This window comes from Sander lucioperca, chromosome 21 (assembly GCF_008315115.2).
Source record: "Sander lucioperca isolate FBNREF2018 chromosome 21, SLUC_FBN_1.2, whole genome shotgun sequence".
Taxonomy (NCBI): domain Eukaryota; kingdom Metazoa; phylum Chordata; class Actinopteri; order Perciformes; family Percidae; genus Sander; species Sander lucioperca.
The window spans coordinates 976,094-998,553 of record NC_050193.1 but is presented as its reverse complement, the minus strand read 5'-3'; the positions used below and the strand labels follow the sequence as shown (position 1 = coordinate 998,553).

The 22,460-nt window shown below is 40.7% G+C and overlaps 2 protein-coding genes and 1 pseudogene across 2 annotated transcripts in view; all 3 read right to left on the bottom strand.

Moving 5' to 3' along the window:
- The window catches only part of LOC116055156 (SE-cephalotoxin-like), a 521,701-nt gene that overhangs the window by 222,595 nt on the left and 276,646 nt on the right, over window positions 1-22,460 (bottom strand). The gene's annotated exons all lie outside the window — the stretch shown is intronic.
- The window catches only part of LOC116062301, a 1,036,964-nt pseudogene that overhangs the window by 748,628 nt on the left and 265,876 nt on the right, over window positions 1-22,460 (bottom strand).
- LOC118494166 (NACHT, LRR and PYD domains-containing protein 12-like) overlaps window positions 1-22,460 on the bottom strand; it is a 40,722-nt gene that overhangs the window by 9,913 nt on the left and 8,349 nt on the right. The window contains exons 2-3 of the mRNA XM_035997026.1: window positions 1,819-1,992; window positions 110-283 (exon numbers count right to left, since the gene is read on the bottom strand). Of these exons, the coding sequence (XP_035852919.1) occupies window positions 110-283; window positions 1,819-1,992 (348 nt within the window). The remainder of the gene's footprint in view (window positions 1-109; window positions 284-1,818; window positions 1,993-22,460) is intronic.

Sequence of the window (22,460 nt, the reverse complement as noted above, 5' to 3'; positions counted from 1 at the left end):
AACTTCATACACCTTCACTCATATCCTCCGTTAAACATGAACCAGAGTTCATCAGTTAGTGACAGAGAGACAGTGGGAGAGCTGCTGTTGTCTGTCCAACTGTCCATACCTGAGAGTGTCCAGTCTCCAGTTTGGATCCTTAAGTCCAGCTGACAGCAGCTTCACTCCTGAGTCTCCTGGATGATTGTAGCTCAGGTCCAGCACTCTCAGATAGGAGGGGTTGGAGCTCAGAGCTGAGGCCAGAGAAGTAGAGCCTTCCTCTGAGACCAAACAGAATGACAGACTGAACACACACACACACACACACACACACACACACACACACACACACACACACACACAAATTAATTTCGTGTTAGTCGTATACATCCATCCACTGTTTAAAATGACTGTCACAAACACTAATGGAGTGTAGTGTTGGTTCAGGCAGATCTTTTTCACAGCTGTGTTTGGTAGAAACACTTTGATTAAGAAGAAGTCCTAAAACTGACCAACATGCCCCTCGTGAAGGAGGAAGGGTTGGAAGACTCGGAGGAAAACTAACAAAGTACTTTTACTTGAGTACAATATTTTACTACACTTCCACCTCTGTCTGACTGACACATGCAGGCCCATATAAACAGATGTACAGCCTGTTGACCAAACGCTTTGGTCCCCTAAAATATGGGATCCGACCATAATTCCTGCATAGTCCATTCAACATAGCTGTGAATGCTCTGAAATTACACTTTCTGCACATAATCATTAGTTCACTTAAAATGTATTGCCAAAATAACAAAATGGTGTAATTGTACAGTATATATACATATGAACCTAACTGCATATCCAAGTCCAGTTTATGTGCCCTGTTGCAAATATTAGGTGCTTGAAACCATCACACCTCCACAGTGATGTCATGCCACCGACACATCTGTACTCAATGAACTGATTACCTGGGGGTGGGGTATGTGTCTTACTATGAAAGTTTTCTTCATGCAGAGTCATTCAGTTAGTGTGTCTATTAAGAAAATTAATGAAAGATAAAGAACACTGCTGATTCTGTCTTCAATGAACAAAAGATGTCTAGCAAAAGACCGTGAACCAAGACAATACACTGTTGACACGCTCCTGAGTCACTAGAGGACTAGAGGACTGGGAGCTGAGAACTGAGGACATAGCTTCACATCTTCTCTCTGAAAGGTTGGCCTGTAGTCAGTCCAGTTAGTAACACATATATAAAGAAAATAACAGCTCAGAGGGTCATGGTTTTCAAACAAGTGAACACTAACCTGAGAGTTTCCAGTCTGCAGTGTGGATTCTTCAATGCAGCCGACAGCTGCTTCACTCCTGAATCCTGCAGCTCGTTGTTACTCAGGTCCAGCTCTCTCAGACTAGAGGACTGGGAGCTGAGAACTGAGGACAGAGCTTCACAGCTTCTCTCTGACAGGTTACAGCCACTCAGTCTGAAGCGGAATCAGCAATACAATTACAAACAAAAGTTAATTTTCTGAATGAATATAAACTCCATTTAATCTGGATAGTTGTGTGTGCACGTACAGAGCTTTGTTGAAGGCTTTGACCACTGGCAGCATCCTCAGAAGAGCCTCCTCTGAAGCAGAGTATTTCTTCAGGTCAAACACCTGCAAGTTGTTTTACTCAGGTCCAGCTCTCTCAGCCTAGAGGACTGGGAGATGAGGAATGAGGACAGCGCTTCACAGCTTCTCTCTGAGGTTACAGCCACTCAAACTAAAAAGGATATTCAGCAAGTCCATTTAATAATGAATGAATAAACAAAAAACAGCTTATGTAGTAATATTTCTTTAATAAAGGTAAAATAACCTGAGAGTTTCCAGTGTGCAGTATGTACTCTTCAGTCCAGCTGACAGCTGCTTCACTCCTGAATCCTGCAGCTCATTGTCACTCAGGTCCAGCTCTCTCAGACTAGAGGACTGGGAGCTGAGAACTGAGGACAGAGCTTCACAGCTTCTCTCTGACAGGTTACAGCCACTCAGTCTGAAGAGGAATCAGCAAACATAAGAAAACAATTACAAACAATGGTTGTTTTTTTCTGAATTAAGAAAAACTCCATTTAATCTGGATAGAAGTGTGTGTACGTACAGAGCTTTGTTGGAGGCTTTGACCACTGGCAGCAGCCTCAGAAGAGCCTTCTCTGAAGCAGAGTATTTCTTCAGGTCAAACACGTCCAGATCTTTTTCTGATGACAGTAAGATGAAGACCAGAGCTGACCACTGAACAGGAGACAGTTTATCTGTGGAGAGACTTCCTGAACTCAGGGACTGTTGGATCTGCTCCACTAGAGAACGATCATTCAGTTCATTCAGACAGTGGAACAGATTGATGCTTCTCTCTGCAGACAGATTCTCACCGATATTCTTCTTGATGTACTCAACTGTTTTCTGATTGGTCTGTGAGCTATTTCCTGTCTGTGTCATGAGACCTCGCAGGAGACTCTGATTGGTCTGCAGTGAAAGACCAAGGAGGAAGCGGAGGAACAAGTCCAGGTGTCCATTTGGACTCTGTAAGGCCTTGTCCACAGCACTCTGGTAGAAACGTGTTGATTTGACTCTGAACACTTCAGACCACCGGGAGGATGTTGTTTGTTCTTCTGCCAGCAGGTTGACTCCAGAGGTGATGAATGTCAGACGGACATGAAGAGCAGCCAGAAACTCCTGAACACTCAGATGGACGAAGCAAAACACCTTGTCCTGGTACAGTCCTCTCTCCTCTTTAAAGATCTGTGTGAACACTCCTGAGTACACTCAGGCTGCTCTGATATCAATGCCACACTCTGTCAGGTCTGATTCATAGAAGATCAGGTTGCCTTTCTACAGCTGCTCAAAAGCCAGTTTTCCCAGAGACTCCATCATCTTCCTGCTCTCTGGACTCCAGTGTGGATCTGTCTCAGCTCCTCCATCATACTTGATGTTCTTCACTTTGGACTGAACCACCAGGAAGTGGACGTACATCTCATTCAGGGTCTTGGGCAGCTCTCCTCCCTCTCTGGTCTTCAACACGTCCTCCAGAACTGTAGCAGTGATCCAGCAGAAGACTGGGATGTGGCACATGATGTGGAGGCTTCGTGATGTCTTGATGTGAGAGATGATTCTGCTGGCCTGCTCCTCATCTCTGAATCTCTTCCTGAAGTACTCCTCCTTCTGTGGGTCAGTGAACCCTCTGACCTCTGTCACCATGTCAACACACTCAGGAGGGATCTGATTGGCTGCTGCAGGTCGTGTGGTTATCCAGAGGCGAGCAGAGGGAAGCAGTTTCCCCCTGATGAGGTTTGTCAGCAGCACACCCACTGAGGAGGACTCTGTAACATCAGTCAGGATCTCAGTGTTGTGGAAGTCCAGAGGAAGTCGACACTCATCCAGACCGTCAAAGATGAACACAACCTCTTCAAACCTGCAGATTCCTGCTTCTTTGGTTTCACTAAAGAAGCGATCAACAAGTTCCACCAAGCTGTACTTTTCCTCTTTCAGCACATTCAGCTCTCTGAAGGTGAATGGAAATGTGAACTGGATGTCCTGGTTGGCTTTGTCTTCAGCCCAGTCCAGAGTGAACTTCTGTGTTAAGACTGTTTTCCCGATGCCAGCCACTCCCTTTGTCATCACTGTTCTGATTGGTTCTTCTCTTCCAGGTGGGGTTTTAAAGATGTCTTCTTGTCTGATTCTTGTTTCTGGTCTGTCTGGTTTCCTGGATGCTGTTTCAATCTGTCTGACCTCATGTTCATCATTGACCTCTGCAGTCCCTCCCTCTATGATGTAGATCTCTGTGAACATCTGATTCAGAAGGGTTGGGTTTCCTGCTTTAGCAATCCCCTCAAACACACACTGGAACTTCTTCTGCTGGTTAGATTTGAGTTTACATTAACCAACTGCAGCAGGACTTCCTGAATAAACACACAACAAAGAATATCAATAAGCCAAACAACATATTTCAACATTTCCTCAGAGAATTAGTACATGAATATTTTGGCCCATCTCTTGAGACATTAGTAAACGTCCCATTTATCCAGCATGTTAAATCTTTAGAGAAATCCTCTTACTGCTCTGCAGACGGTCAGCCAGCTCCTCCTGCTTCATTCTCCTCAGGAAGTGCAGTGTGATCTTCAGAAATGCCTCTCTGCTGCTCCTCTTCTGCTCTTCATCCTCACCGTCCAACACCTCCTCATCCTCCCTCTGACTCTCTAAGCATTCTGGGTAATCTGGACTCAGAACGTTCTGGATCTTCTTCAGCTCGTTCTTCACAAAAGTGCCGATCTCCTCCTCCAGCAGCTGGAACAGAAGATTATATGAATGACAAATCAAACTGAAATCATGGAAGCAAACATCAGATCCATGTTGGACAGACTGACAATCCACTGGTCTAAAAAGTGCAGCATGGAGATGATTATGAACAGAATAGATGCAAAAGTAGTTGTTGTACATGTACAGACCATAAATATGGAGTCCAGGTGTGTTTGATGCTGCTGGGCAGACTGACCACTGTGAACCTCTGAGCTCTCCTGGTCCACTCTGTGGAGGAATCAGGAAGAATTAGCTCACATTATGTCTGTTCACACAGAGACAAACACAAGGTAAAGGTCCATGAAGTGATGATTGGATGTTAACAGTGAATCAGAGGACTCCCTGTAGTGGTAAACATTTACTAGTCCTGCTGATTATCACTTTGAAATACTCACCTTTGATCATCAGAGTGGCGTCCATCTTTGAAGTAATAAGGAGGAATAATAAACCAGTCACTCTTCATGGACACACAGCTGGGTTCAGGTTCAGGACAGTCTGGTCTCTGATGGATCCTGATAGAAAGAAATACATTAAAGCTCACATATTTAGGGAAATGCTCTCTGAATCAAAGACTTTGACTTTGATTATCAGTGTCTATATTATGTGTTACGTACTTTCTGTCTTGGTGTTGTTTAAAATCTAAAAAAAACTCTTTTGGGTCGTCAGTCTTGAAGGACAGACAGCTGGGTCCAGGTCCAGGTCCAGGTCCAGGTCTGTGCTGCTTCTCTGGGCTGAAACACAACACACACAGAGCTTTGAGTGTGAATAATGATGGTGGAGTGATCTGAGTGGTGGACAGTTAGAGATGGTCCTCTCACCTCTGAGCTTTGGTCTGGCTGTCATGTTCCCCACACAGAGAGGTTTTAGAGGGAGGGACTCCCTCCTCTCTGTCCTCACACTGACTCATAGCAGAGTCCACACCTACATCTGGAGAGGAAACAATGAGAGCAGCAGTCCAATCATTCATCAGCACATCATCACTCATTCATCCCTCACATCATTTCTCCTGGAAAAAAAGCTAAATATTAGCAGCTGGTCCTCTGATTGGCTGCTTCTCTCTGTGTTATATCAGTGTCAGTTGAATCCTTTTGACTTGTTGTTCTGTTGCTCAGACTAAAGAAGCAGTTAGAAAACATGACTGAACTCTGGGAACTAGTGAGGCCCTTTTCTCATCACTTTATCACATTTAATTTACTCAACTCAGAGAACTGATCAACACCTGGATCAATAGTGGTTTGTTATTGGACAGAGAAGATGCTGCTGGTTCTCATTGGTCAGTGGTGAGGACGAATCAGAGCAGAGGAAGCTGCCATCAGCTGCTCTACTTCTATCAGTCCACTAGATGGCCTCATGGAGCTGTTTGAAGGATTTTACTGCTTCATAGAAATCAGAGCTGAATGTCATTTTGTGTTTGACCAAAGTCAAAGAAATTACCTCCTATGTCCTTTCTTAACCACTTCTCCTTAACCCCTAATAGTAAACGTCATGAGGTCAAGGAAAGATGTGAAGGAGAATTCAAAAAGAATTAGGAAAAGACAACGGCGGTGCTCAGAGAATCTGACTGCCCTGACATGGCTACGTAACTATATTACTGACATGGGTCTGCTGGTAAAACTACACTGTTCCAAAGATGGACACAGAAAGCACATCTAGATACGTTATATGTTGTTCATGCTGGCTCTATAAACGTGGACAACACGGTGGAAATATTACTTCATCTCCGTTTTTATTTTCCATCTTATTCTGCATTAATTATGTCTTTTAATGTGAAACACTCATGTCATTTAATTATTATAAAGCATGGAGCTGTAGGCTGTTTCTTGTATGAAAGGTGTTCTGCAAATAGTCTATTATCACACTCACCCTCCTCTCTGCTCATATTTATCCACATGAATCCTGATTAGTATGATTGTATGAAAACAGAAAATTCAAACTTATCAAGGCAGCTACTTAACTACTTCCAGGTCATTTCACTCTGTTAGGAACCTTCCTAAACAAAAAGGACTATTGGACCACAGCCCTGATGATTCAAAAGAAGAAACCAGAGAAGCTGCAGAAATCAGCTGGAGGAGGTGGAGTTACTCACTGGGACCACTGGAGGTCCTCCCTCCAACTATTCTACTCCTTCTGTCTGATACGCTTTTCCTCCTCTCTTTTCTTCCTTATCTCTCCTCCCCTCCTCCCCCCTCATCTTCCACTCCCTCCCTTCTGTAAACTGGTTTTCCTTAGTTCCACCACTGACTGAAGTCAACACACCTTTAGACTTTAATTTGGACTTGAGTTGTTTTTACAGCGAAGACTCGAAGCACACGAGGAAACATGTTTTAAAATGTCGTCTCTCCTGCTCAGCTCCTCTTTAACACAGAAAAACCTGAAGAGAAAAGTCCAACAGAAAAAGTGTCTCAGACTGTTGAATTAAGAGAAGCTTGACTAAAACCTGCTGATTAATGTGCACCATAAAAACATCATGTTAAAAACAAGTTCCCATTAAATTACAGTCAAATCTAAAACAAAGTCGAATAAAATAAATGTTTTCTTTCCAATAGTCTGAAAGAAGACATGTTATGGAAGATAAATAGCACAACATCTATAGATTGAAAAACAGTTTTTGCCTTAAGTGTAAAACAAACTTGACTTTAACAAGACGTCAGAAGAGATGATTTTACATGCTGATCCTATAAAGTGATCCCTGCTGAGTCCTAGTGCTCCCCCCCCCCCTGCTACCTTCCCCTCCACATCAATAAGAGTCCTGACAGACCCCAGATCAGACTCAACTCTTCTCCTTCATTCAAAGCTACACTTCATCTGGACTTCTCTCTGCCTGCTCACACATCTTGTTTCCCAGCTTTAAACAACCACACGTTCACCATCAATTCAACCGTTTCTCCAACCACAACAATCAAAGACGTCATCTCAACCAATCAGCTCCACTTACTGAACTTTCAGCCATGAACTTCATCAGTGTGCAGCTCTCTTCTGTCCTCAGCAGGTCTGTTTAGAAAAGGAGCTTCAACTTCAACTTCCAGCAGACAAAGTGAAGTGACGCAGTTTCTTATCATTAATCAGAGTGTGTGTGTGTGTGTCCTCACTTCACTATGAAAGTATGCATTCTGACTGGTTGGACCACTAGCGTAGCCAGAGAGGTGATAGAGCGGTGAAGTCCCTCCCTTTCCACTGGACCATCATGTGATCTTTTTTAAGAAAAAATATGTTCTGTAGTGAACGGGGAGACACCAATATTTATTTTGATCCTGTTTAAATTTAGTCATGAATTACACATATGATGTTTGTCAGTTTAAAAGATAATTTTGCAAGTCAAGAAACCCTCAGTTTGTCATAAAACTGTTGAAGTTTCAGACTGTAAAAATATGTCATTAGAAAGACTCCACTCTTCAAAGTGTCATGGCTGACGTCTCTCTGAAGCTACAACCAGTGGCAGTTCTACATTGAATTACACCCGGGGCGAGACCCCCTTCGAAAAAAAAAAACACACACAAAATTTTGTATATACTATATATAGTATATATTTATTAAAGTTCAGTAAACTTATACCGTCATATTTTGTGCAGAATTGTGTTCATTGTCTTTTGGCAATGTTTGAGGTGGAGAATGTGCACCTCAAAAGTGTTTCCTGTTGTAATTACAATAGTTAAATAACTAGATTCTCTTAAGTGTGCTTTTCAAATGTTCTAATGAAGGATTTGTGCAATTGAGAAATATAATTTTCTCTTTCACTTATGTTGTTATAATAAAATATCCATATAAATGTGCCAAGAATATATACAATTAGATATATAAAAAATGTAATAAGAGCAGACAGCAACAATAATATAAAATATTAAGAATAATATACAAATAAAATATAGAATAAATATTCTAAATAGCACAAATCCATCACACAAATGTGAAAACACACTAAGGATAATCTAATTATTACACTATAGCACTAAGAACAGAAAACACAAACTAAAATCTGACCTTTCTGGCTTTCCTTGTTGTAAAATCATCAATGATGTTATCGTATGAAATCTGCTCCCCTATTGAATGATTGATACTGATGGAAAGGCCAGTGAGCCGTTCTTGGGACATGGTTGACCTCAGGCATGACTTGATCAACGTTAGTTTTGAAAAGCTCGTCTCTGCTTGAGCCACAGTGACTGTCCAAAAGTTGGATCTCCAATAGATCCTTATCATGCCTAAAAGTGATGAGCTCAAGGAGGCTCGTGGTCCCCCATTCCCCCCGTTGTCATGACCGTTCCATTTGCGAGAGCCAGAGGTGAACTGTCCCCCGCGCCCCTCTCCCCTTTTCCTTTCTCACACGGCTTCTGTGTGAGTGCTTCTTAAGTGCTCGTGCCGCTCCCAATGTGTCATGAAAAAATGCCTCCCCGGGCGGCTGCCCGGTTCGCCAGTGCCAAAAACCGCTAATAAAATAAACCGCAAATTCCAACAGACAAAGTGAAGTGACGCAGTTTCTTATCATTAATCAGAGTGTGTGTGTGTGTGTCCTCACTTCACTATGAAAGTATGCATTCTGACTGGTTGGACCACTAGCGGAGCCAGAAAAAACTGTGTTGGTCTGTTTTGAAATCTGGGGCCCCGATCAGGTTGAATCATGGCGGTGGTAGGAGGGGGAAGCCGGTTTTCTTTGCTTGTCAATGGTCATTGAAGAGAAACTGTTAACTGATGGTTCTTGTCCACAGTGGCGTTGTTTTACAGAAGGGATCAGAACCAGAGCCGTTCAAAAAGTGGGTGCTCCCTGTTTAACTTTTACCGTGAATCAATGAATAACTACACATGTATTACAGTTTTTTTCTATTGCTAAACGACAGTGGGCACAACTGGAGTCACATGTGCAAAACTCAAACCACAGTCTGCATTACCAACAGTCACCTGAGCTAAACAGTTCACATCAGCTGCAAAACTCATTCACAGCAACACAACTCTTAACACACGTCTCAGAACAGGCTCAGTGCAGAGAAACACTATGCACAAGCCTCATTTAGATAACACACACTGTCACTCAGAACACACAGAGTAAAAACACTAGCATCAAACACCAATACAGAAATTACTAACTTTTTCATCTTTACAGTTTGAACAATTTGAGTGACTTGACACTACTCAATAGTTTAAGGTAAGGTTAAAAGATATAGATTGTATAATATACCAATTTTTACGTAAGGTAAATAAGAAGGAATGAAAATCAGCAGTTTTCTTCGATATAGTATTTTGTCTCTAGTAATTTATGGAATTACTGGGAAAAAAACTAAAGGTACATACGTAACAGTAACAAAGAATAGTGTGACTAATCCTGCCTCTCTCCAGCATCATGTGGCAAGTTTTCTTCATCACGTTGGATGTCTGCATCATCTCTAAATACAAACAAATGTGGTGTTTCCATTGCTTTCACCTCCATTACTTTCTGAAAAACAGTACGAACGCAGTTTTACTATTGTAAATATATAGTGTTTTTCATTTTTTTTTTATAGCTGTGTATATAACCTCAGACATCTGACCTGGACATGTTGGTATCTTTGCTCTTTTACCTGTTATTCTCAAACGGTACAGTGTATAATTGTTTCCTTCTTATTTGGTGTTTGTATACAAAAAAAGTCTTTCTGAGCTTTCTCTGTATACATACCATATATATTCACTAACTAGTCTAAAACAAGACATCTGCTTAGGCTTTCAGCTAAAATTCCAATCAGCAGTGTTTGATAAGCACCAGACTGAAATCTATTCTGTGTTGAATGTGTGGTTAACAGTTTTGACAGCAGTGTGTTAGCATTTGAACAAAGTGCTGTAGATCCACAGTGTCGTGCACGTTGTGGTTAAAGTCATGGGAAAAGTGTGTAGAGTTTTGAAAACTGTGTTCAAGCAATGTAAAACGAACTAGAGTTTGGTCCACATGAACTGCTGCTGTGCAGACTGTAGTTAGAGTTTTGCACATGTGACTCCAGTTGTGCCCACTGTCGTTTAACAATCGAAAAAAAACTGTAAGTTGGGATATTCATTTCAAATTTAATTTAACCAATTCATAAATCAATAAATTAATTTGTACTCGTTAATGGGGCACCCCCTCGTTTAAGAGCAGAAGGAGCTCAGATTGAATGGATTAAATGATCAAATCTAAAGTATAATGTCATTTAATCACACATTATAGTCAATAAATATGGTATTTTAATCAATCTCAAATGAAAAGCTGTGAAGCTGTTCGTAGCTGTATATTGACCCCAAAGTCTACTCATGAGTTAGACAGACAGACATTGACTTTATCAATAAATGGAAGGGATTTATTAATCAGATAATCAGAAGAATAGAGTAGAACAACATAACTGTAACTAAGGCAGCAGAAATGAATGAGATATGAACACAGACTACCTGTTGAAGTGAAACTATTAGTGATGGGGAAATGATTTGAAAAGCTACGAGAAAAACTGAAAACTTAGGAAGAAGACTAATGAATGAATTTTAACTGAATGTATCCTGACTCAGCAGAAGACTCAGAATGAGACATCAACTTTAAACCAATCAGCATGTTTGATCTAGACTACTTCTGTCAGGTTGGTCTCTCTCGTCTCTGACGGTGGCTCACAGAAAGAGCAAAGGTTTGGTCCTCTGACGATCTGTGTCCACCTGCAGGAGGAATCAACGGGTCACGTCCTCACTGGCCATCCAAGAGGAGACACCAACATTTATTTGGCTCTTGTTTGAATTGAGCCATGAATTACACATATGATGTTTGTCAGTTTAAAAGATAACTTAGCAAGTCGAGAAACCCTCAGCTTGTTGTAAAACTGTTCAAGTATCAGACTGTGAAAATACGTCATTAGAAAGACTCCACACTTCAAAGTGTCATGGCTGACGTCTCTCTGAAGCTACAAAGCCTGTGTGTTTCGTCAACGAGGGAGGAGGTGGAACCTCCCATGATGCCGCTGGCTCAGGAGGAAGCGCCCTGAAGGAGGAGGAGGCAGACGGAGAGTCAGTATCTACTGAAGGAATCAACTATTCTAAAAAGTGATTCACTTGTTTAAATCACTTCTTTAACTGCATAGTGGATGGACCTGGAAGAAAATAATGCAACATTATGTTATTCCAATATGGTTATGGTATCACATTTATTAGTCATGTCAGTGGAATATAAAATCAGGTTTTACTCTCTAAGTTTGGAGACAGTAGTTTTGGTTTTGCTTCGGCTGAACACACTAAATGTTTCAGAGTTTCCCCAGAGATAGAAACCAGAATTTAAGTCTTTCATTTACTATGGAGGTTTATAAAAAAGATGTGTGGTCTCCTCCTTTCTCCTGTGAAGTTTCTGAATGTTAATTTGCTCTTTTGTTTAGAAGAACAACTTCCAGAACATAAATGGTAGTGTGGGACAGACATCACAGACATTGATTAATAAGAGACGGAGGAAAGAAAATTATCAGACAGAGACACATTTGTATTGACTTTTTTATATGTTACGCCGTCCTTTTGTCATCATTTTTATCGTCTTTTTACCCTATGGCCTGCTAATTTCATTTTGTTTATTGAATTGTCACTTTTTCTGTCTCTGAGGATATTTAAACAAACAGCAGCAGGACAAACAGTTGGACTCACCTGACTGCAGACAGAACACTCTGTGGAAGAAGGGGATGAATAATCCTGCCAGCTGTCTGAGATCTCCAAACATCCTCTTTCATTTAAGCCCCGATGTGCAGTCACCACCGCTCTCCTCTCACCATCACTGTCAAGCTGCTGGGAATAAAACACACTTCCTGTCAGAAAATTCTAAATAAAACTACTATTCACCAACACAGGTTGAAACATGTTTTAGTACTACAACCTAACATACACAGCCAGCAGGTACACAGAGCCGGAGCAATACATTTCTTTCCACCAAATTCACTCGCCTGTGCAAACATACTTGTTAATAAAAATAATTCCGATATATATTTAACGTCTGTAATGTGAAAAACTCAACAATTTATGGAATGGACCACTGGAGGAAAATAGGGGAGGGTCATCCAAATTTTTTTAGTCACCCAACTTTTGTATTCATGAAAACAGCTAAATTTAAAAGTGGCTTGTTTGGTGCATATTTCTTCATGTAGCTCTTAGACTCTGCCCTCCTTCACTACCAGATGGGTCTGACCCATGAGTTTGCTGGGGGGCAGAGGGAGCACTGCCCCCTGGTGGTTGAAACAGGTAATTGCATTGTTTAAAAAATGAGTGGAATAATTACATCTGGCATGACCAGATATTTTATAAATATCTTAAATAACACAAAACAACTAAATGGTGGTAGGTAATACATCAGATTTCATATACTGCTTTAGTAAAAAAAAATGTTACCTGGCTGACGATGGCAGCAGCAGGACATAAAAAATGAAACTTACTGTTGCACTATCTGGACATCTTGCCGTGCCAACGTTGCAATAAAGGTTTCCTAAATACCATGTATATAAATGTCATGTCAGCTTACTATTTGATTGCGGGTTTTGTGTAGATTTGGACGTTACGTTTATTCCACTTTGTTTAAACGGCGAAGTGGAGAGGCCTCGTTCACCTGTTTGGAGCTGGCTGGTGAATGTGACGCTCCTATCGGCCTTGCTGGATACACCGTGACCCTTTTTGTGGATCTACTGATTGCTGTGGATTACTTTTTTTTCCGTGTCATTGGCAAAATATGGATCTTTTTTCTCAACGTGTCTTAACGTTTTATGGTGTGATTGCGCTTCGTTTCTGCGTTTGGAGAGGCATCTCAACAGACTGTAGATCGAACACTGATTGGTCACTGTTACATTTTAGTTGAATTTAACTGTCGGGGCATTCCGCCACCATCTGTCTATTGCGTTCCAAGACAGCCGTGCCACGATTGGATTTCATAAGGGTGAATTGTTAAATTGTTACAATGTAATTTAGAATCTGCTTTAAAAATAAACATATATGTTTTAGAATATAATGTTCAGCTTCGGCAGCTTTACCTATGCTAAAATATACAATGACTGAGGAAGCCTAGTGACAAGTCCATAGCAACCCGTGTTGAATTTGTTATTTCCCAGTTCATGTGAATACTAGTTTAATAGAGGAGTAACTTAGTATTTGAAGTAATGCAGTAATGCATGAAGTGTGCATTTAGTTTCCATGCTTATTGTGTTTCCACAACAATGTTAGTGAGTTAATCTACTGAAATGGCCCCCACACCATAACAGAGGAGTGGGATGTGTAAGATGAGAAAGCAGAGGTTAATTCATGTATGTCATGGGTGTAAAAAATTAAATGGCATCTGTACATATTTGCTTATTGCAAACTAGCATATAAGGGGAGGGTCATTCCTCTTTTTCAAATCATTTTGGGGAGTCATAGAAAAATTATTACTGGTGAGGGGAGGTTCAAGTCTTTTTAGCCTAAAGGTCCCAAAACTCCTCCTGTGTCCTGCTTTAAGTCTCCGGGTGAGCTGTTCAAAATCAGCACAGCTTTCTACGTCACTAGCCGAAAAGTGGCTAACCGTAGCATGCTAGCACTAGCATGCTAGCTCATTCTGAATGGCAAAACACTGCTACAACACACACTAGTTCTCCATAATCTACAAAAGAACTACTTACATGTCCCTATTCTGCTGGTATTCCACGCAAAGTTGGAAGTGTGCCCTTGTTTAGAAGAAGTCTCCCGGCTAATCCTGCCTTGTACTACTGAAGTTGTAGAAACAAACAGCTAGCTAGATGATGTGATCTTACCTAGCTACTGCGCATGTGTGACTGCCAACAAAGATGTTACAGCAGTGAGAGGTCTCACTCTGTAGCTAAAACAGAGACCTGAACACAGGGTGAAAAGAGGAGCTGCAGCAATGTGCAGTACAACAAAAAATGGTGTTTTTTGAAAAGTAAACCATGTAAACCTATTCTGGTACAACCTCTACCCACTGCGCAATGTGACGTCGGAGTGACGTCTTTTCTATGACATTTTTGGATGTCCAATTTCGGTCCACTGAAGGGGTTGTTGCCAGGCGACGTCCATGGGACCTCCATGTAAAGGCTATTATAGTCCAAATGTCGTTGTTTGTGGACGTCTTTTCAACATCAAATTTTAGACGTTGTTTTTATACTACATCTGTAACTGTAGTCCCATGCTTCAAGAGGGTGGAGGACATGTTTTCTGCACATGTGTTAATTTTCCAGTAGCTTTGTTTGTCTGGCTCAGCAGCTAGTTTCAACAGGAAATGCATTACACCTTTGTATGCGTCTCCAGGTATTACCTGCTGCTGAGACAAAGGAGTTTTTGTAAAATGATCTGGAACAGTATGCCACCTTCTGAAATGGGACTTTCCAAAAAACTCCATTTGATTGTCTCAGCGGCAGATAACTGGAGACGCATACAAAGCTACATGAAAATTAACTGGCACAGAAAACTTGTCCTCCACCCTCTGAAACATGGGACTACAGTTATACACGTACAAATAAATCACAATTCAATACCACCATTTCCATTTATTAAAAAATAAATTGCCCTGAATGGCATTGGAAGGGCACCAGACATATCAAGCACAATATACAGTGAAGGCAGAAGAATTATGAATGAATAATTAGATTCTAATTTAATTCTAATTCTTTTATAAAGGACAACACACATTAAATAACATTTCTGTAAATGTGCCAGTGTTAGCCAGCCGGCTAATTTTCAACTGTAGTCCTTTGGCCAGATGTTAGACCAGAGCAACAGGAAACAGCAAGACATTAGTACAGGTTAAACTATACAGACAAAAGTCAAGACACCACACAGACTGCTAGAGCAACAAATAAGCTTTCTCAGTTAGGCATGCAGAGCTACAGAAAGCAGAAAGACATTAGCACAGTTATACATCAACAGTACCCCCATTCAGTATAAGAACCCATGCAAGTAGGGCTGCAAATAACGATTATTTTCATAGTTGATTAATCTGTTGATTATTTTCTCGATTGTTTGGTCTATAAAATGTCAGAAAATGGTGAAAAATGTGGATCAGTGTTTCCCAAATGCCCAAGATGACGTCCTCAAATGTCTTGTTTTGTCCACAACTCAAAGAGTTTCAGTTTACTGTCACAGAGGAGAGAAGAAACTAGAAAATATTCACATTTAACAAGCTGGAATCAAAGTTCTACTTTTGTCTTAAAAAAATTACTAGGGCTGTCAGCGTTAACACGTTAATCGCGATGCGATTAAGGGCCGACGCAATGCGATTAATTTTTTTTAATCGCATGCCGGCATTTATTAATTTATTTTACACTTCACTGGGCTTTGCGTCGTGCCTAACAGGCTACTATTTTGACCCTTTGCAGCACCGTTACTTATCATCAAGCTGCCACTTCCTCGTATCACATCCTGCTGCAGCAGGCTGCAGGCATGATGGAGAAAGACAGCAGCAATGAAATCCTGAATGGCGCTTTTTATTTTCCAAAACTCCCGGACGGCTTGTAGACAAGTCGAAAGCCATATGCACATTGTGTAAAGCTGAATTAAAATATCACCGAAGCACGTCAAGCTTGAGCTACCACCTATGGAGCTAAGCATAGTAGTACAGTTAACGTGATGCTAGACCACCGGGCCTCGGGGGGGGCGGGGGAGAGATGAATGTTCGGAAATAAAGAGGTTGCTGTGGCCCGCCGTACAGGTTAGTTTGACCAGCGGGCAGCAGCGGTGGCCGGAGCAGGCAGCAGAGGTGGCCGGAGGGAGCAGCAGCAGCTGCAGCGGCCGTAGCGGGCAGCGGCCGGATCGGGCAACACGGGGGGACATCCTCAGCGGTGAAACGCGAACGGGGGCTGGAGTATAACCTAGCTAGGTGGAAAGCTAACACTAGCCGGCCACCTCTTCCATCAATCCTGGTTGCAAGTGTCCGCTCATTAGACAAAAACTGGACTACATCCAACTTCAACAAAACTTCCAACGCAAGTTCAGAGACTGCTGTGTTTTTGTTGTTGTGGAAACAACAGTGTACCGGACTATCCAGCCTGTTTCTCTGTCGCCGGGTAAGAGTGGAGATGGGCTGTGTTAACACGGACTTGTGCAGAAATGAGCTGCTCATTAACCGGTGATCACTGGACGTCAGTGAGTAATCAACATTATTTAGGAGTTACTAAACACTATATTGACTCTGGTAAGGATAGGGATTTTTAGTTTTTTAGTTAGGTACTTGGAGGATTTGTGCAATAACGACAGATTCACACATTTTTCTTTTGTTTACAGTAAATAAATACAAATAAATAAATACAAATCTTAAAATCAAGTTCTCTACTCCTCAGTGGCTGCGGAATCGAATTTCATGAGCCCTTCTGCACAAGCAGAAAAAGACAAATGATTTAGATACATGCAAAGGCAATATGCAGTCATACACCCAAGACCCCACATTTGTAAGCAAAAATGAGCGCTGGTCACTTGTTTATTCAAGCTTTATTTATATTGACTGACCTATATTTGTATCCACCTGGATCCTATTATTTGCATGTTTATTTACCAACATTCAAACAAATTAAGCATATATCAGAAATAATCAACCAAAGCTAGTTAAAACAATACACAACTTACTAGGGGTGTCACGATTCTCCAAATCTTCGATTACATTTTCGATCACAATTCGATTCTCGATTATTATTTTTTTTTAAAGCACAGGTTGCTATGCCATTTTTAGACTAGACTTGTATGTAACATAATATCTGACCTTTGTTCGCAATGTACCACATTACATTGTCAAATTTAAAACATTTATTAACAACATATGTAAAAATAACATATCTTCAGTCAATTGGAAACTTAACAATTTGTCAATAAAGTAAAAAGAAAAAAAAAGTTTACCTACAATCCTGAGGGCAGACGCTTCACTGCAGGTGTTTGGTGTTTGAAGCCCCCAGCGTTGTCTTCCAGGCAGCGCTGCCTGGAATGCACTAGGATTAGGCAATGGTTATGGTTGAAGACAACGGTCGCAGCGCTGCCTGGAATGCACTAGGATTAGGCAATGGTTATGGTTGAAGACAACGGTCGCAGCGCTGCCTGGAAGGCTTAGTTGGGGGCTTAAAACACCATTGAGCCAGCACAGCAGCTGAGCAGACACAGCAAAGAGGGCGACTCTGCTGACGGCAGTCTGCTAACTTGTTGCTCTCTATAATCAATATAAGCTGCTCTGTTTAGGCGGTAAAACATGCATGCAGTCTGAAATTCAACCGTGCGGTTTTGATGGGATAAAGCTATTAAGCAGAGGGAAAATCCACTAGGTGCTAGGCTAATGTCCAATGGTAAACACAAAGAATAGGGTACACGCACATAGCAGAGCTGGCAAACTGTGGCTTTTTTGTCGACAATCCGAACGTTGTCAACATAACTCCAAAATACATCCACACTTTCACACACTTCAGTGAAAGAGAAGGGGGCACAAGTTCTGTCGATGGGTCTCCAGCATCTGCAGTTGCTATCTTTTGAGTGGCTCTAGCTAAGTTACAGGAGGTTGACTGACTCGCAGCACTTCAACACGTGTTTTTTTCCGCTTGACAAGCCAACGACGTGACATGGGGGCGTGGCAGTATCGACGATTCCATTTTCTTATTCGATGTTCAAGATTGTGACTTAATTTCGATCGTAACACCCTTACAACTTACTCTACAATCTTTGTACAACTGATTGATTTAGTTGTTTTGGTAATTGATTTTATTCTATTTTGGTGACAACCTATCTGCCTGTTCTAACCAGTTGCCTTATACAATGTCTGCAGAGTGTTGATTCAGCTGTCGATGTGGAAGAAGAGCTGGCAGCACAGGTGATGGCTGTGTACCTGGTCCGGAATAAAAGTGGATGATGTTGGGATCGTCACTGAAGGTTCCACTGTACTCAACCATCTTGGGGATCTCAGCAGAGCCTGTTGCTACCTGCTAGGACTGACCTATGCTTTGGATCTGAAATACCCCAAAACTCTTAAATACATTTTTTAGGTATTTCAAAAGATGCTTGTGTAAGTGGATTCCGGAAACCTTTCAGCAAAGGTGCAAAGACTGAGAAACAATATGGTCATGTAGTTGCTGAGAGGCAGCTGTTCAGATGAGAAAATGTGACTCATACCCAATTGAGCCATGTGTGGAATGCGATAAATGACTGTTATTTAGGTTCTGGACAGAACCTTGGACAATCTAAAGCTCCATTTAATCAGATGATCTCCAGGTGTGGTCAGGCTCACAGTGTTGGACAGATTTCAATGTGTTTTGAGTCTACATTTTACACGTTGCATTAATAAGCATTTTTTTTTTCCATTTATAAGCCATTAAGCATCTGATTTCAGTTTACAGGCAGTTTCCCCACAAATGACTTTAATGCATTTTAAGTTCAAAGTATCTTGAATTGTTAGAAATACAGAAGTCTTTAAAAAAGCATGTCCAACACAGATGACAGAAGAGTGACATTAAAGTAAATAGTGGGGGTAATTTAGATTTTGCCTTATTACATAGATTGTGATTTTAAGCAGTAATCTTAATTTTAATGTAAAGTTACTCAAAAGGGTAATTCCAGGATTTTTGAACCTGGGCTTTATTTTTCCATGTCTTTGGGTGCATACACAAGTTCCAACACAAGTTCCATATCGCTTGACCATTTAGTTGTTTGTCCCTTTTAAAAGATTGCTCTGGGTTGTCCTTTTATCATTACATTTTATTCAAAGTAGATGTGTATAAAATCTGTGTCTCACCCTGTCTGCAGACGGTGACCTGTTGTGTAACGGTAGAATGTTAAAAAATAACTACTGTATTTTTTTGAGTGTAAATGATGAAATGATGAAATGAAAGGAGAATTCCGGTCGATTTCAACACGTAGCTCTGTTGTTTGGAAATTTGGAGTGCTGTCAGTAGCAAGAAAAACTAAAACAATCGGTGCTGCCTACACCGTGTTATCCCCCTGCTAGTTAGCACCCAACAGGCTTAAACAGGGCAAGTTTTAAACCTGTTTTAAGCCTCTAAACATGCTCGAAATGTCATTACAAGTGCCTACCCATGTGTAGTGATTCCTTCCGAGGGAACACAGCAAATTTGACTGGAATATTGGATTGTATGAGTTCGACAATCGACTAGTGTGGACTTGACCGGAAAAATAAACAGAGGTATGTGCACTGGCTGGATTAACAAAACATTTATGTCTTTCTGTCACATCTACTGCAGTCAGATTTGCTGTGTTCCCTCGGAAGGAATCACTGCACATGGTTAGGCACTTGTAATGACATTTCGAGCAGGGGGATAACACGATGTAGGCAGCACCGACTGTTTTCGTTTTTTTTGCTACTGCCAGCACTCCACATTTCCAAGCAACAGAGCTACATGTTGAAATTGACTGGAATTCTCCTTTAAGTGGTAAGACGGTAAGACATTTGTCAATGGGTTAAATGACAGTTGATGGTTCAAGATAAAAAAACGCAATTGGTTGAATGGTTCAGTTGGCTCCAGTTCTTTAAGAAAAGTGGCCAAATTCTCAGGTATTGCAAAAATGTCTTGTTCTAATGCACTTTTCGCTTATTTGCACTATACTGTGTCAGTGATGTTGCTGCTGGTGTTTCACATGTGCATGAGGAGCTTAAAAAAGCAAAAAAATGTCTTTCTGGCAAATGTAGTCAAAATGTTCATGTTTTGTGAGATCTTGGTCATACTTATTTTTTTTTTAGGTTAACATTTATTGACATCAAGTAGAAAACACCTATACAATGTAATAAATTGAGTAAAAGAAATAAGTACAACACATATTTTAAATAAATCTTAGGCAAGTATTCAGTTATATCATACTAATGGTTTCAGTTGTATCTACTCACTTTCTTCTGTGCCTTCTACTAAATAAATGGTTTACAGTCTAAATACATTTACTTAATTATATTTGGTAAGTATACTAAATAAATTCATTACGACATGATTACAAATATTACTCAAATCTACTCATTATTTATGGTTTGTTTTACTTGATTTCCAAGCTTTGTAATCTACTCAATATTTTTGAGTGTAAAAATGTTTCACTAATTAAATTAAGTAATGTGCAGTATTTGTTTTTAGAGTGTATGGCTGAACTTTATTATTATTAAGGCTTGGTGAAATGATGCCCCACTACAACTAAATTACATTTTGTTAGAGAACAACAATGACATGTAATGTAATGTAACTAAAAATGTAAGAAGCAGTACTTACAGTTTACATTTTTTTTCCGTTGCTTTAATATGTGTCATGTTTCCTTCTGTGATCAAAATTTAGTTTTTATTCTCAGTTCCCTCTTTCCATCTGGGGCACGCCCACTAACACATGATTAAAGCAGAAGGACCCTCGGAGAGGTCCTCTGCCAAGCCATGATCTATATACATTTCACAATGTTAACCGTCTTAAGAGGAAGTTCACATGACTTCCTCAGTGGGGAACATTTTTTGTATCTGCTTGTTATTCGGGTCCTCTCCAAAATCTAATGGGTTCTTCTTTGGCCCATGCTCCATCCTTCAATAAAACACCTTTAATGAAATGTCAATGGAGGTATGGGGGGACAAGAGACATTCAAAAACTGGGCGCTCACTGTTGAGCTCTATAGAGAGGAGAAGTCTCTTCCCTTCCTCTGGACCATCATGGGACTTCATTTCAGAAAAAATATGTTCTGTGGTGAACGGGGACGGACAAATATTTATTTTGATCCCATTTGAATTGAGCCATGAATTACACATTTGATGTTTGTCAGTTTAAAAGATAATTTAGCAAGTCAAGAAAGTCTCAGTTTGTCGTAAAACTGTTAAAGTATCAGACTGTATACATATCTTGGCTCAGAGTGGGCCTTTGTGGGGGGTGCATATCAAAGTGTGGGGTCTGGGTGTCCTCCTCCAGGGTTAATTTTAGCATCACGGACTTAATTTCCTTCACTTTTTGTTTTTTATATTTTATGGTGGGAATACCTTTATTTATCCTATGAGAAGGAAAACACAGATGACATTCAAAATATATCAAATATATAATGGAATATAAAAGCATTAAGGGGGCTTTCACATCAGGGACCTAAGACTCTCTGCATGTTCTGCAGTGTTAGTTTAGTTTGCTGTCACATTACTCAACCCCATATTTGTGAATACAAACATATGAAGTAAAAGTTCAGGGGGGAGGTGGAACCTCCCATGATGCCGCTGGCTCAGGAGGAAGCTCCCTGAAGGAGGAGGAGGCAGACGGAGAGTCAGCATCTACTGAAGGAATCAACTATTCTAAAAAGTGATCCACTTGTTTAAATCACTTCTTTAACTGCATAGTGGATGGACCTGGGAGAATGGGCTGAAAATAATGCAACATTATGTTATTCCAATATGGTTATGGTATCACATGTATTAGTCATGTCAGTGGAATATAAAATCAGGTTTTACTCTCTAAGTTTGGAGACAGTAGTTTTGGTTTTGCTTCGTCCAAACACACTAAATGTTTCAGAGTTTCCCCAGAGATAGAAACCAGAATTTAAGTTTCTACGGAGGTTTATAAAAAAGATGTGTGGTCTCCTCCTTTCTCCTGTGAAGTTTCTGAATGTTAATTTGCTCTTTTATTTAGAAGAACAACTTCCAGAACATAGATGGTAGTGTGGGACAGACATCACAGACATTGATTAATAAGAGATGGAGGAAAGGAAATTATCAGAGAGAGACACATTTTTATTGACTTGCTTTTATGTTATGCTGTCTTTTTATGGTCTTTTTTTATTGTCTTTTGACCCTATCACCTGCTAATTTCATTTTGTTTATTGAATTGTCACTTTTTCTGTCCTTTTTCCCCATCTTCTGTTTTACACATTAAACATTAAACTAATTCCAAGGATTAAAAGTGAATGAATACTCTGTGTGTGGTTTGAAGAATGCATGCAGCCAGAGGGAATTCCTCTCTCTGGACCTCAATGCAGATGCTTCCTGCTGATAGTGAAGTTAGACTTTAGGTAAGCTGCACCTGCAGTACAGCTGCTGGCTGAATGAGAAACTGCAGAGAGACATGAGGACAATTAAACACACAGCAGCAGGACAGGGGACAGTTGGACTCACCTGACTGCAGACAGGACACTCTGTGGAAGAAGGGGATGAATAATCCTGCCAGCTGTCTGAGATCTCCATGCATCCTCTTTCATTTAAGCCCCGATGAGCAGAGTCACCACCACTCTCCTCTCACCATCACTGTCAAGCTGCTGGGAATAAAACAC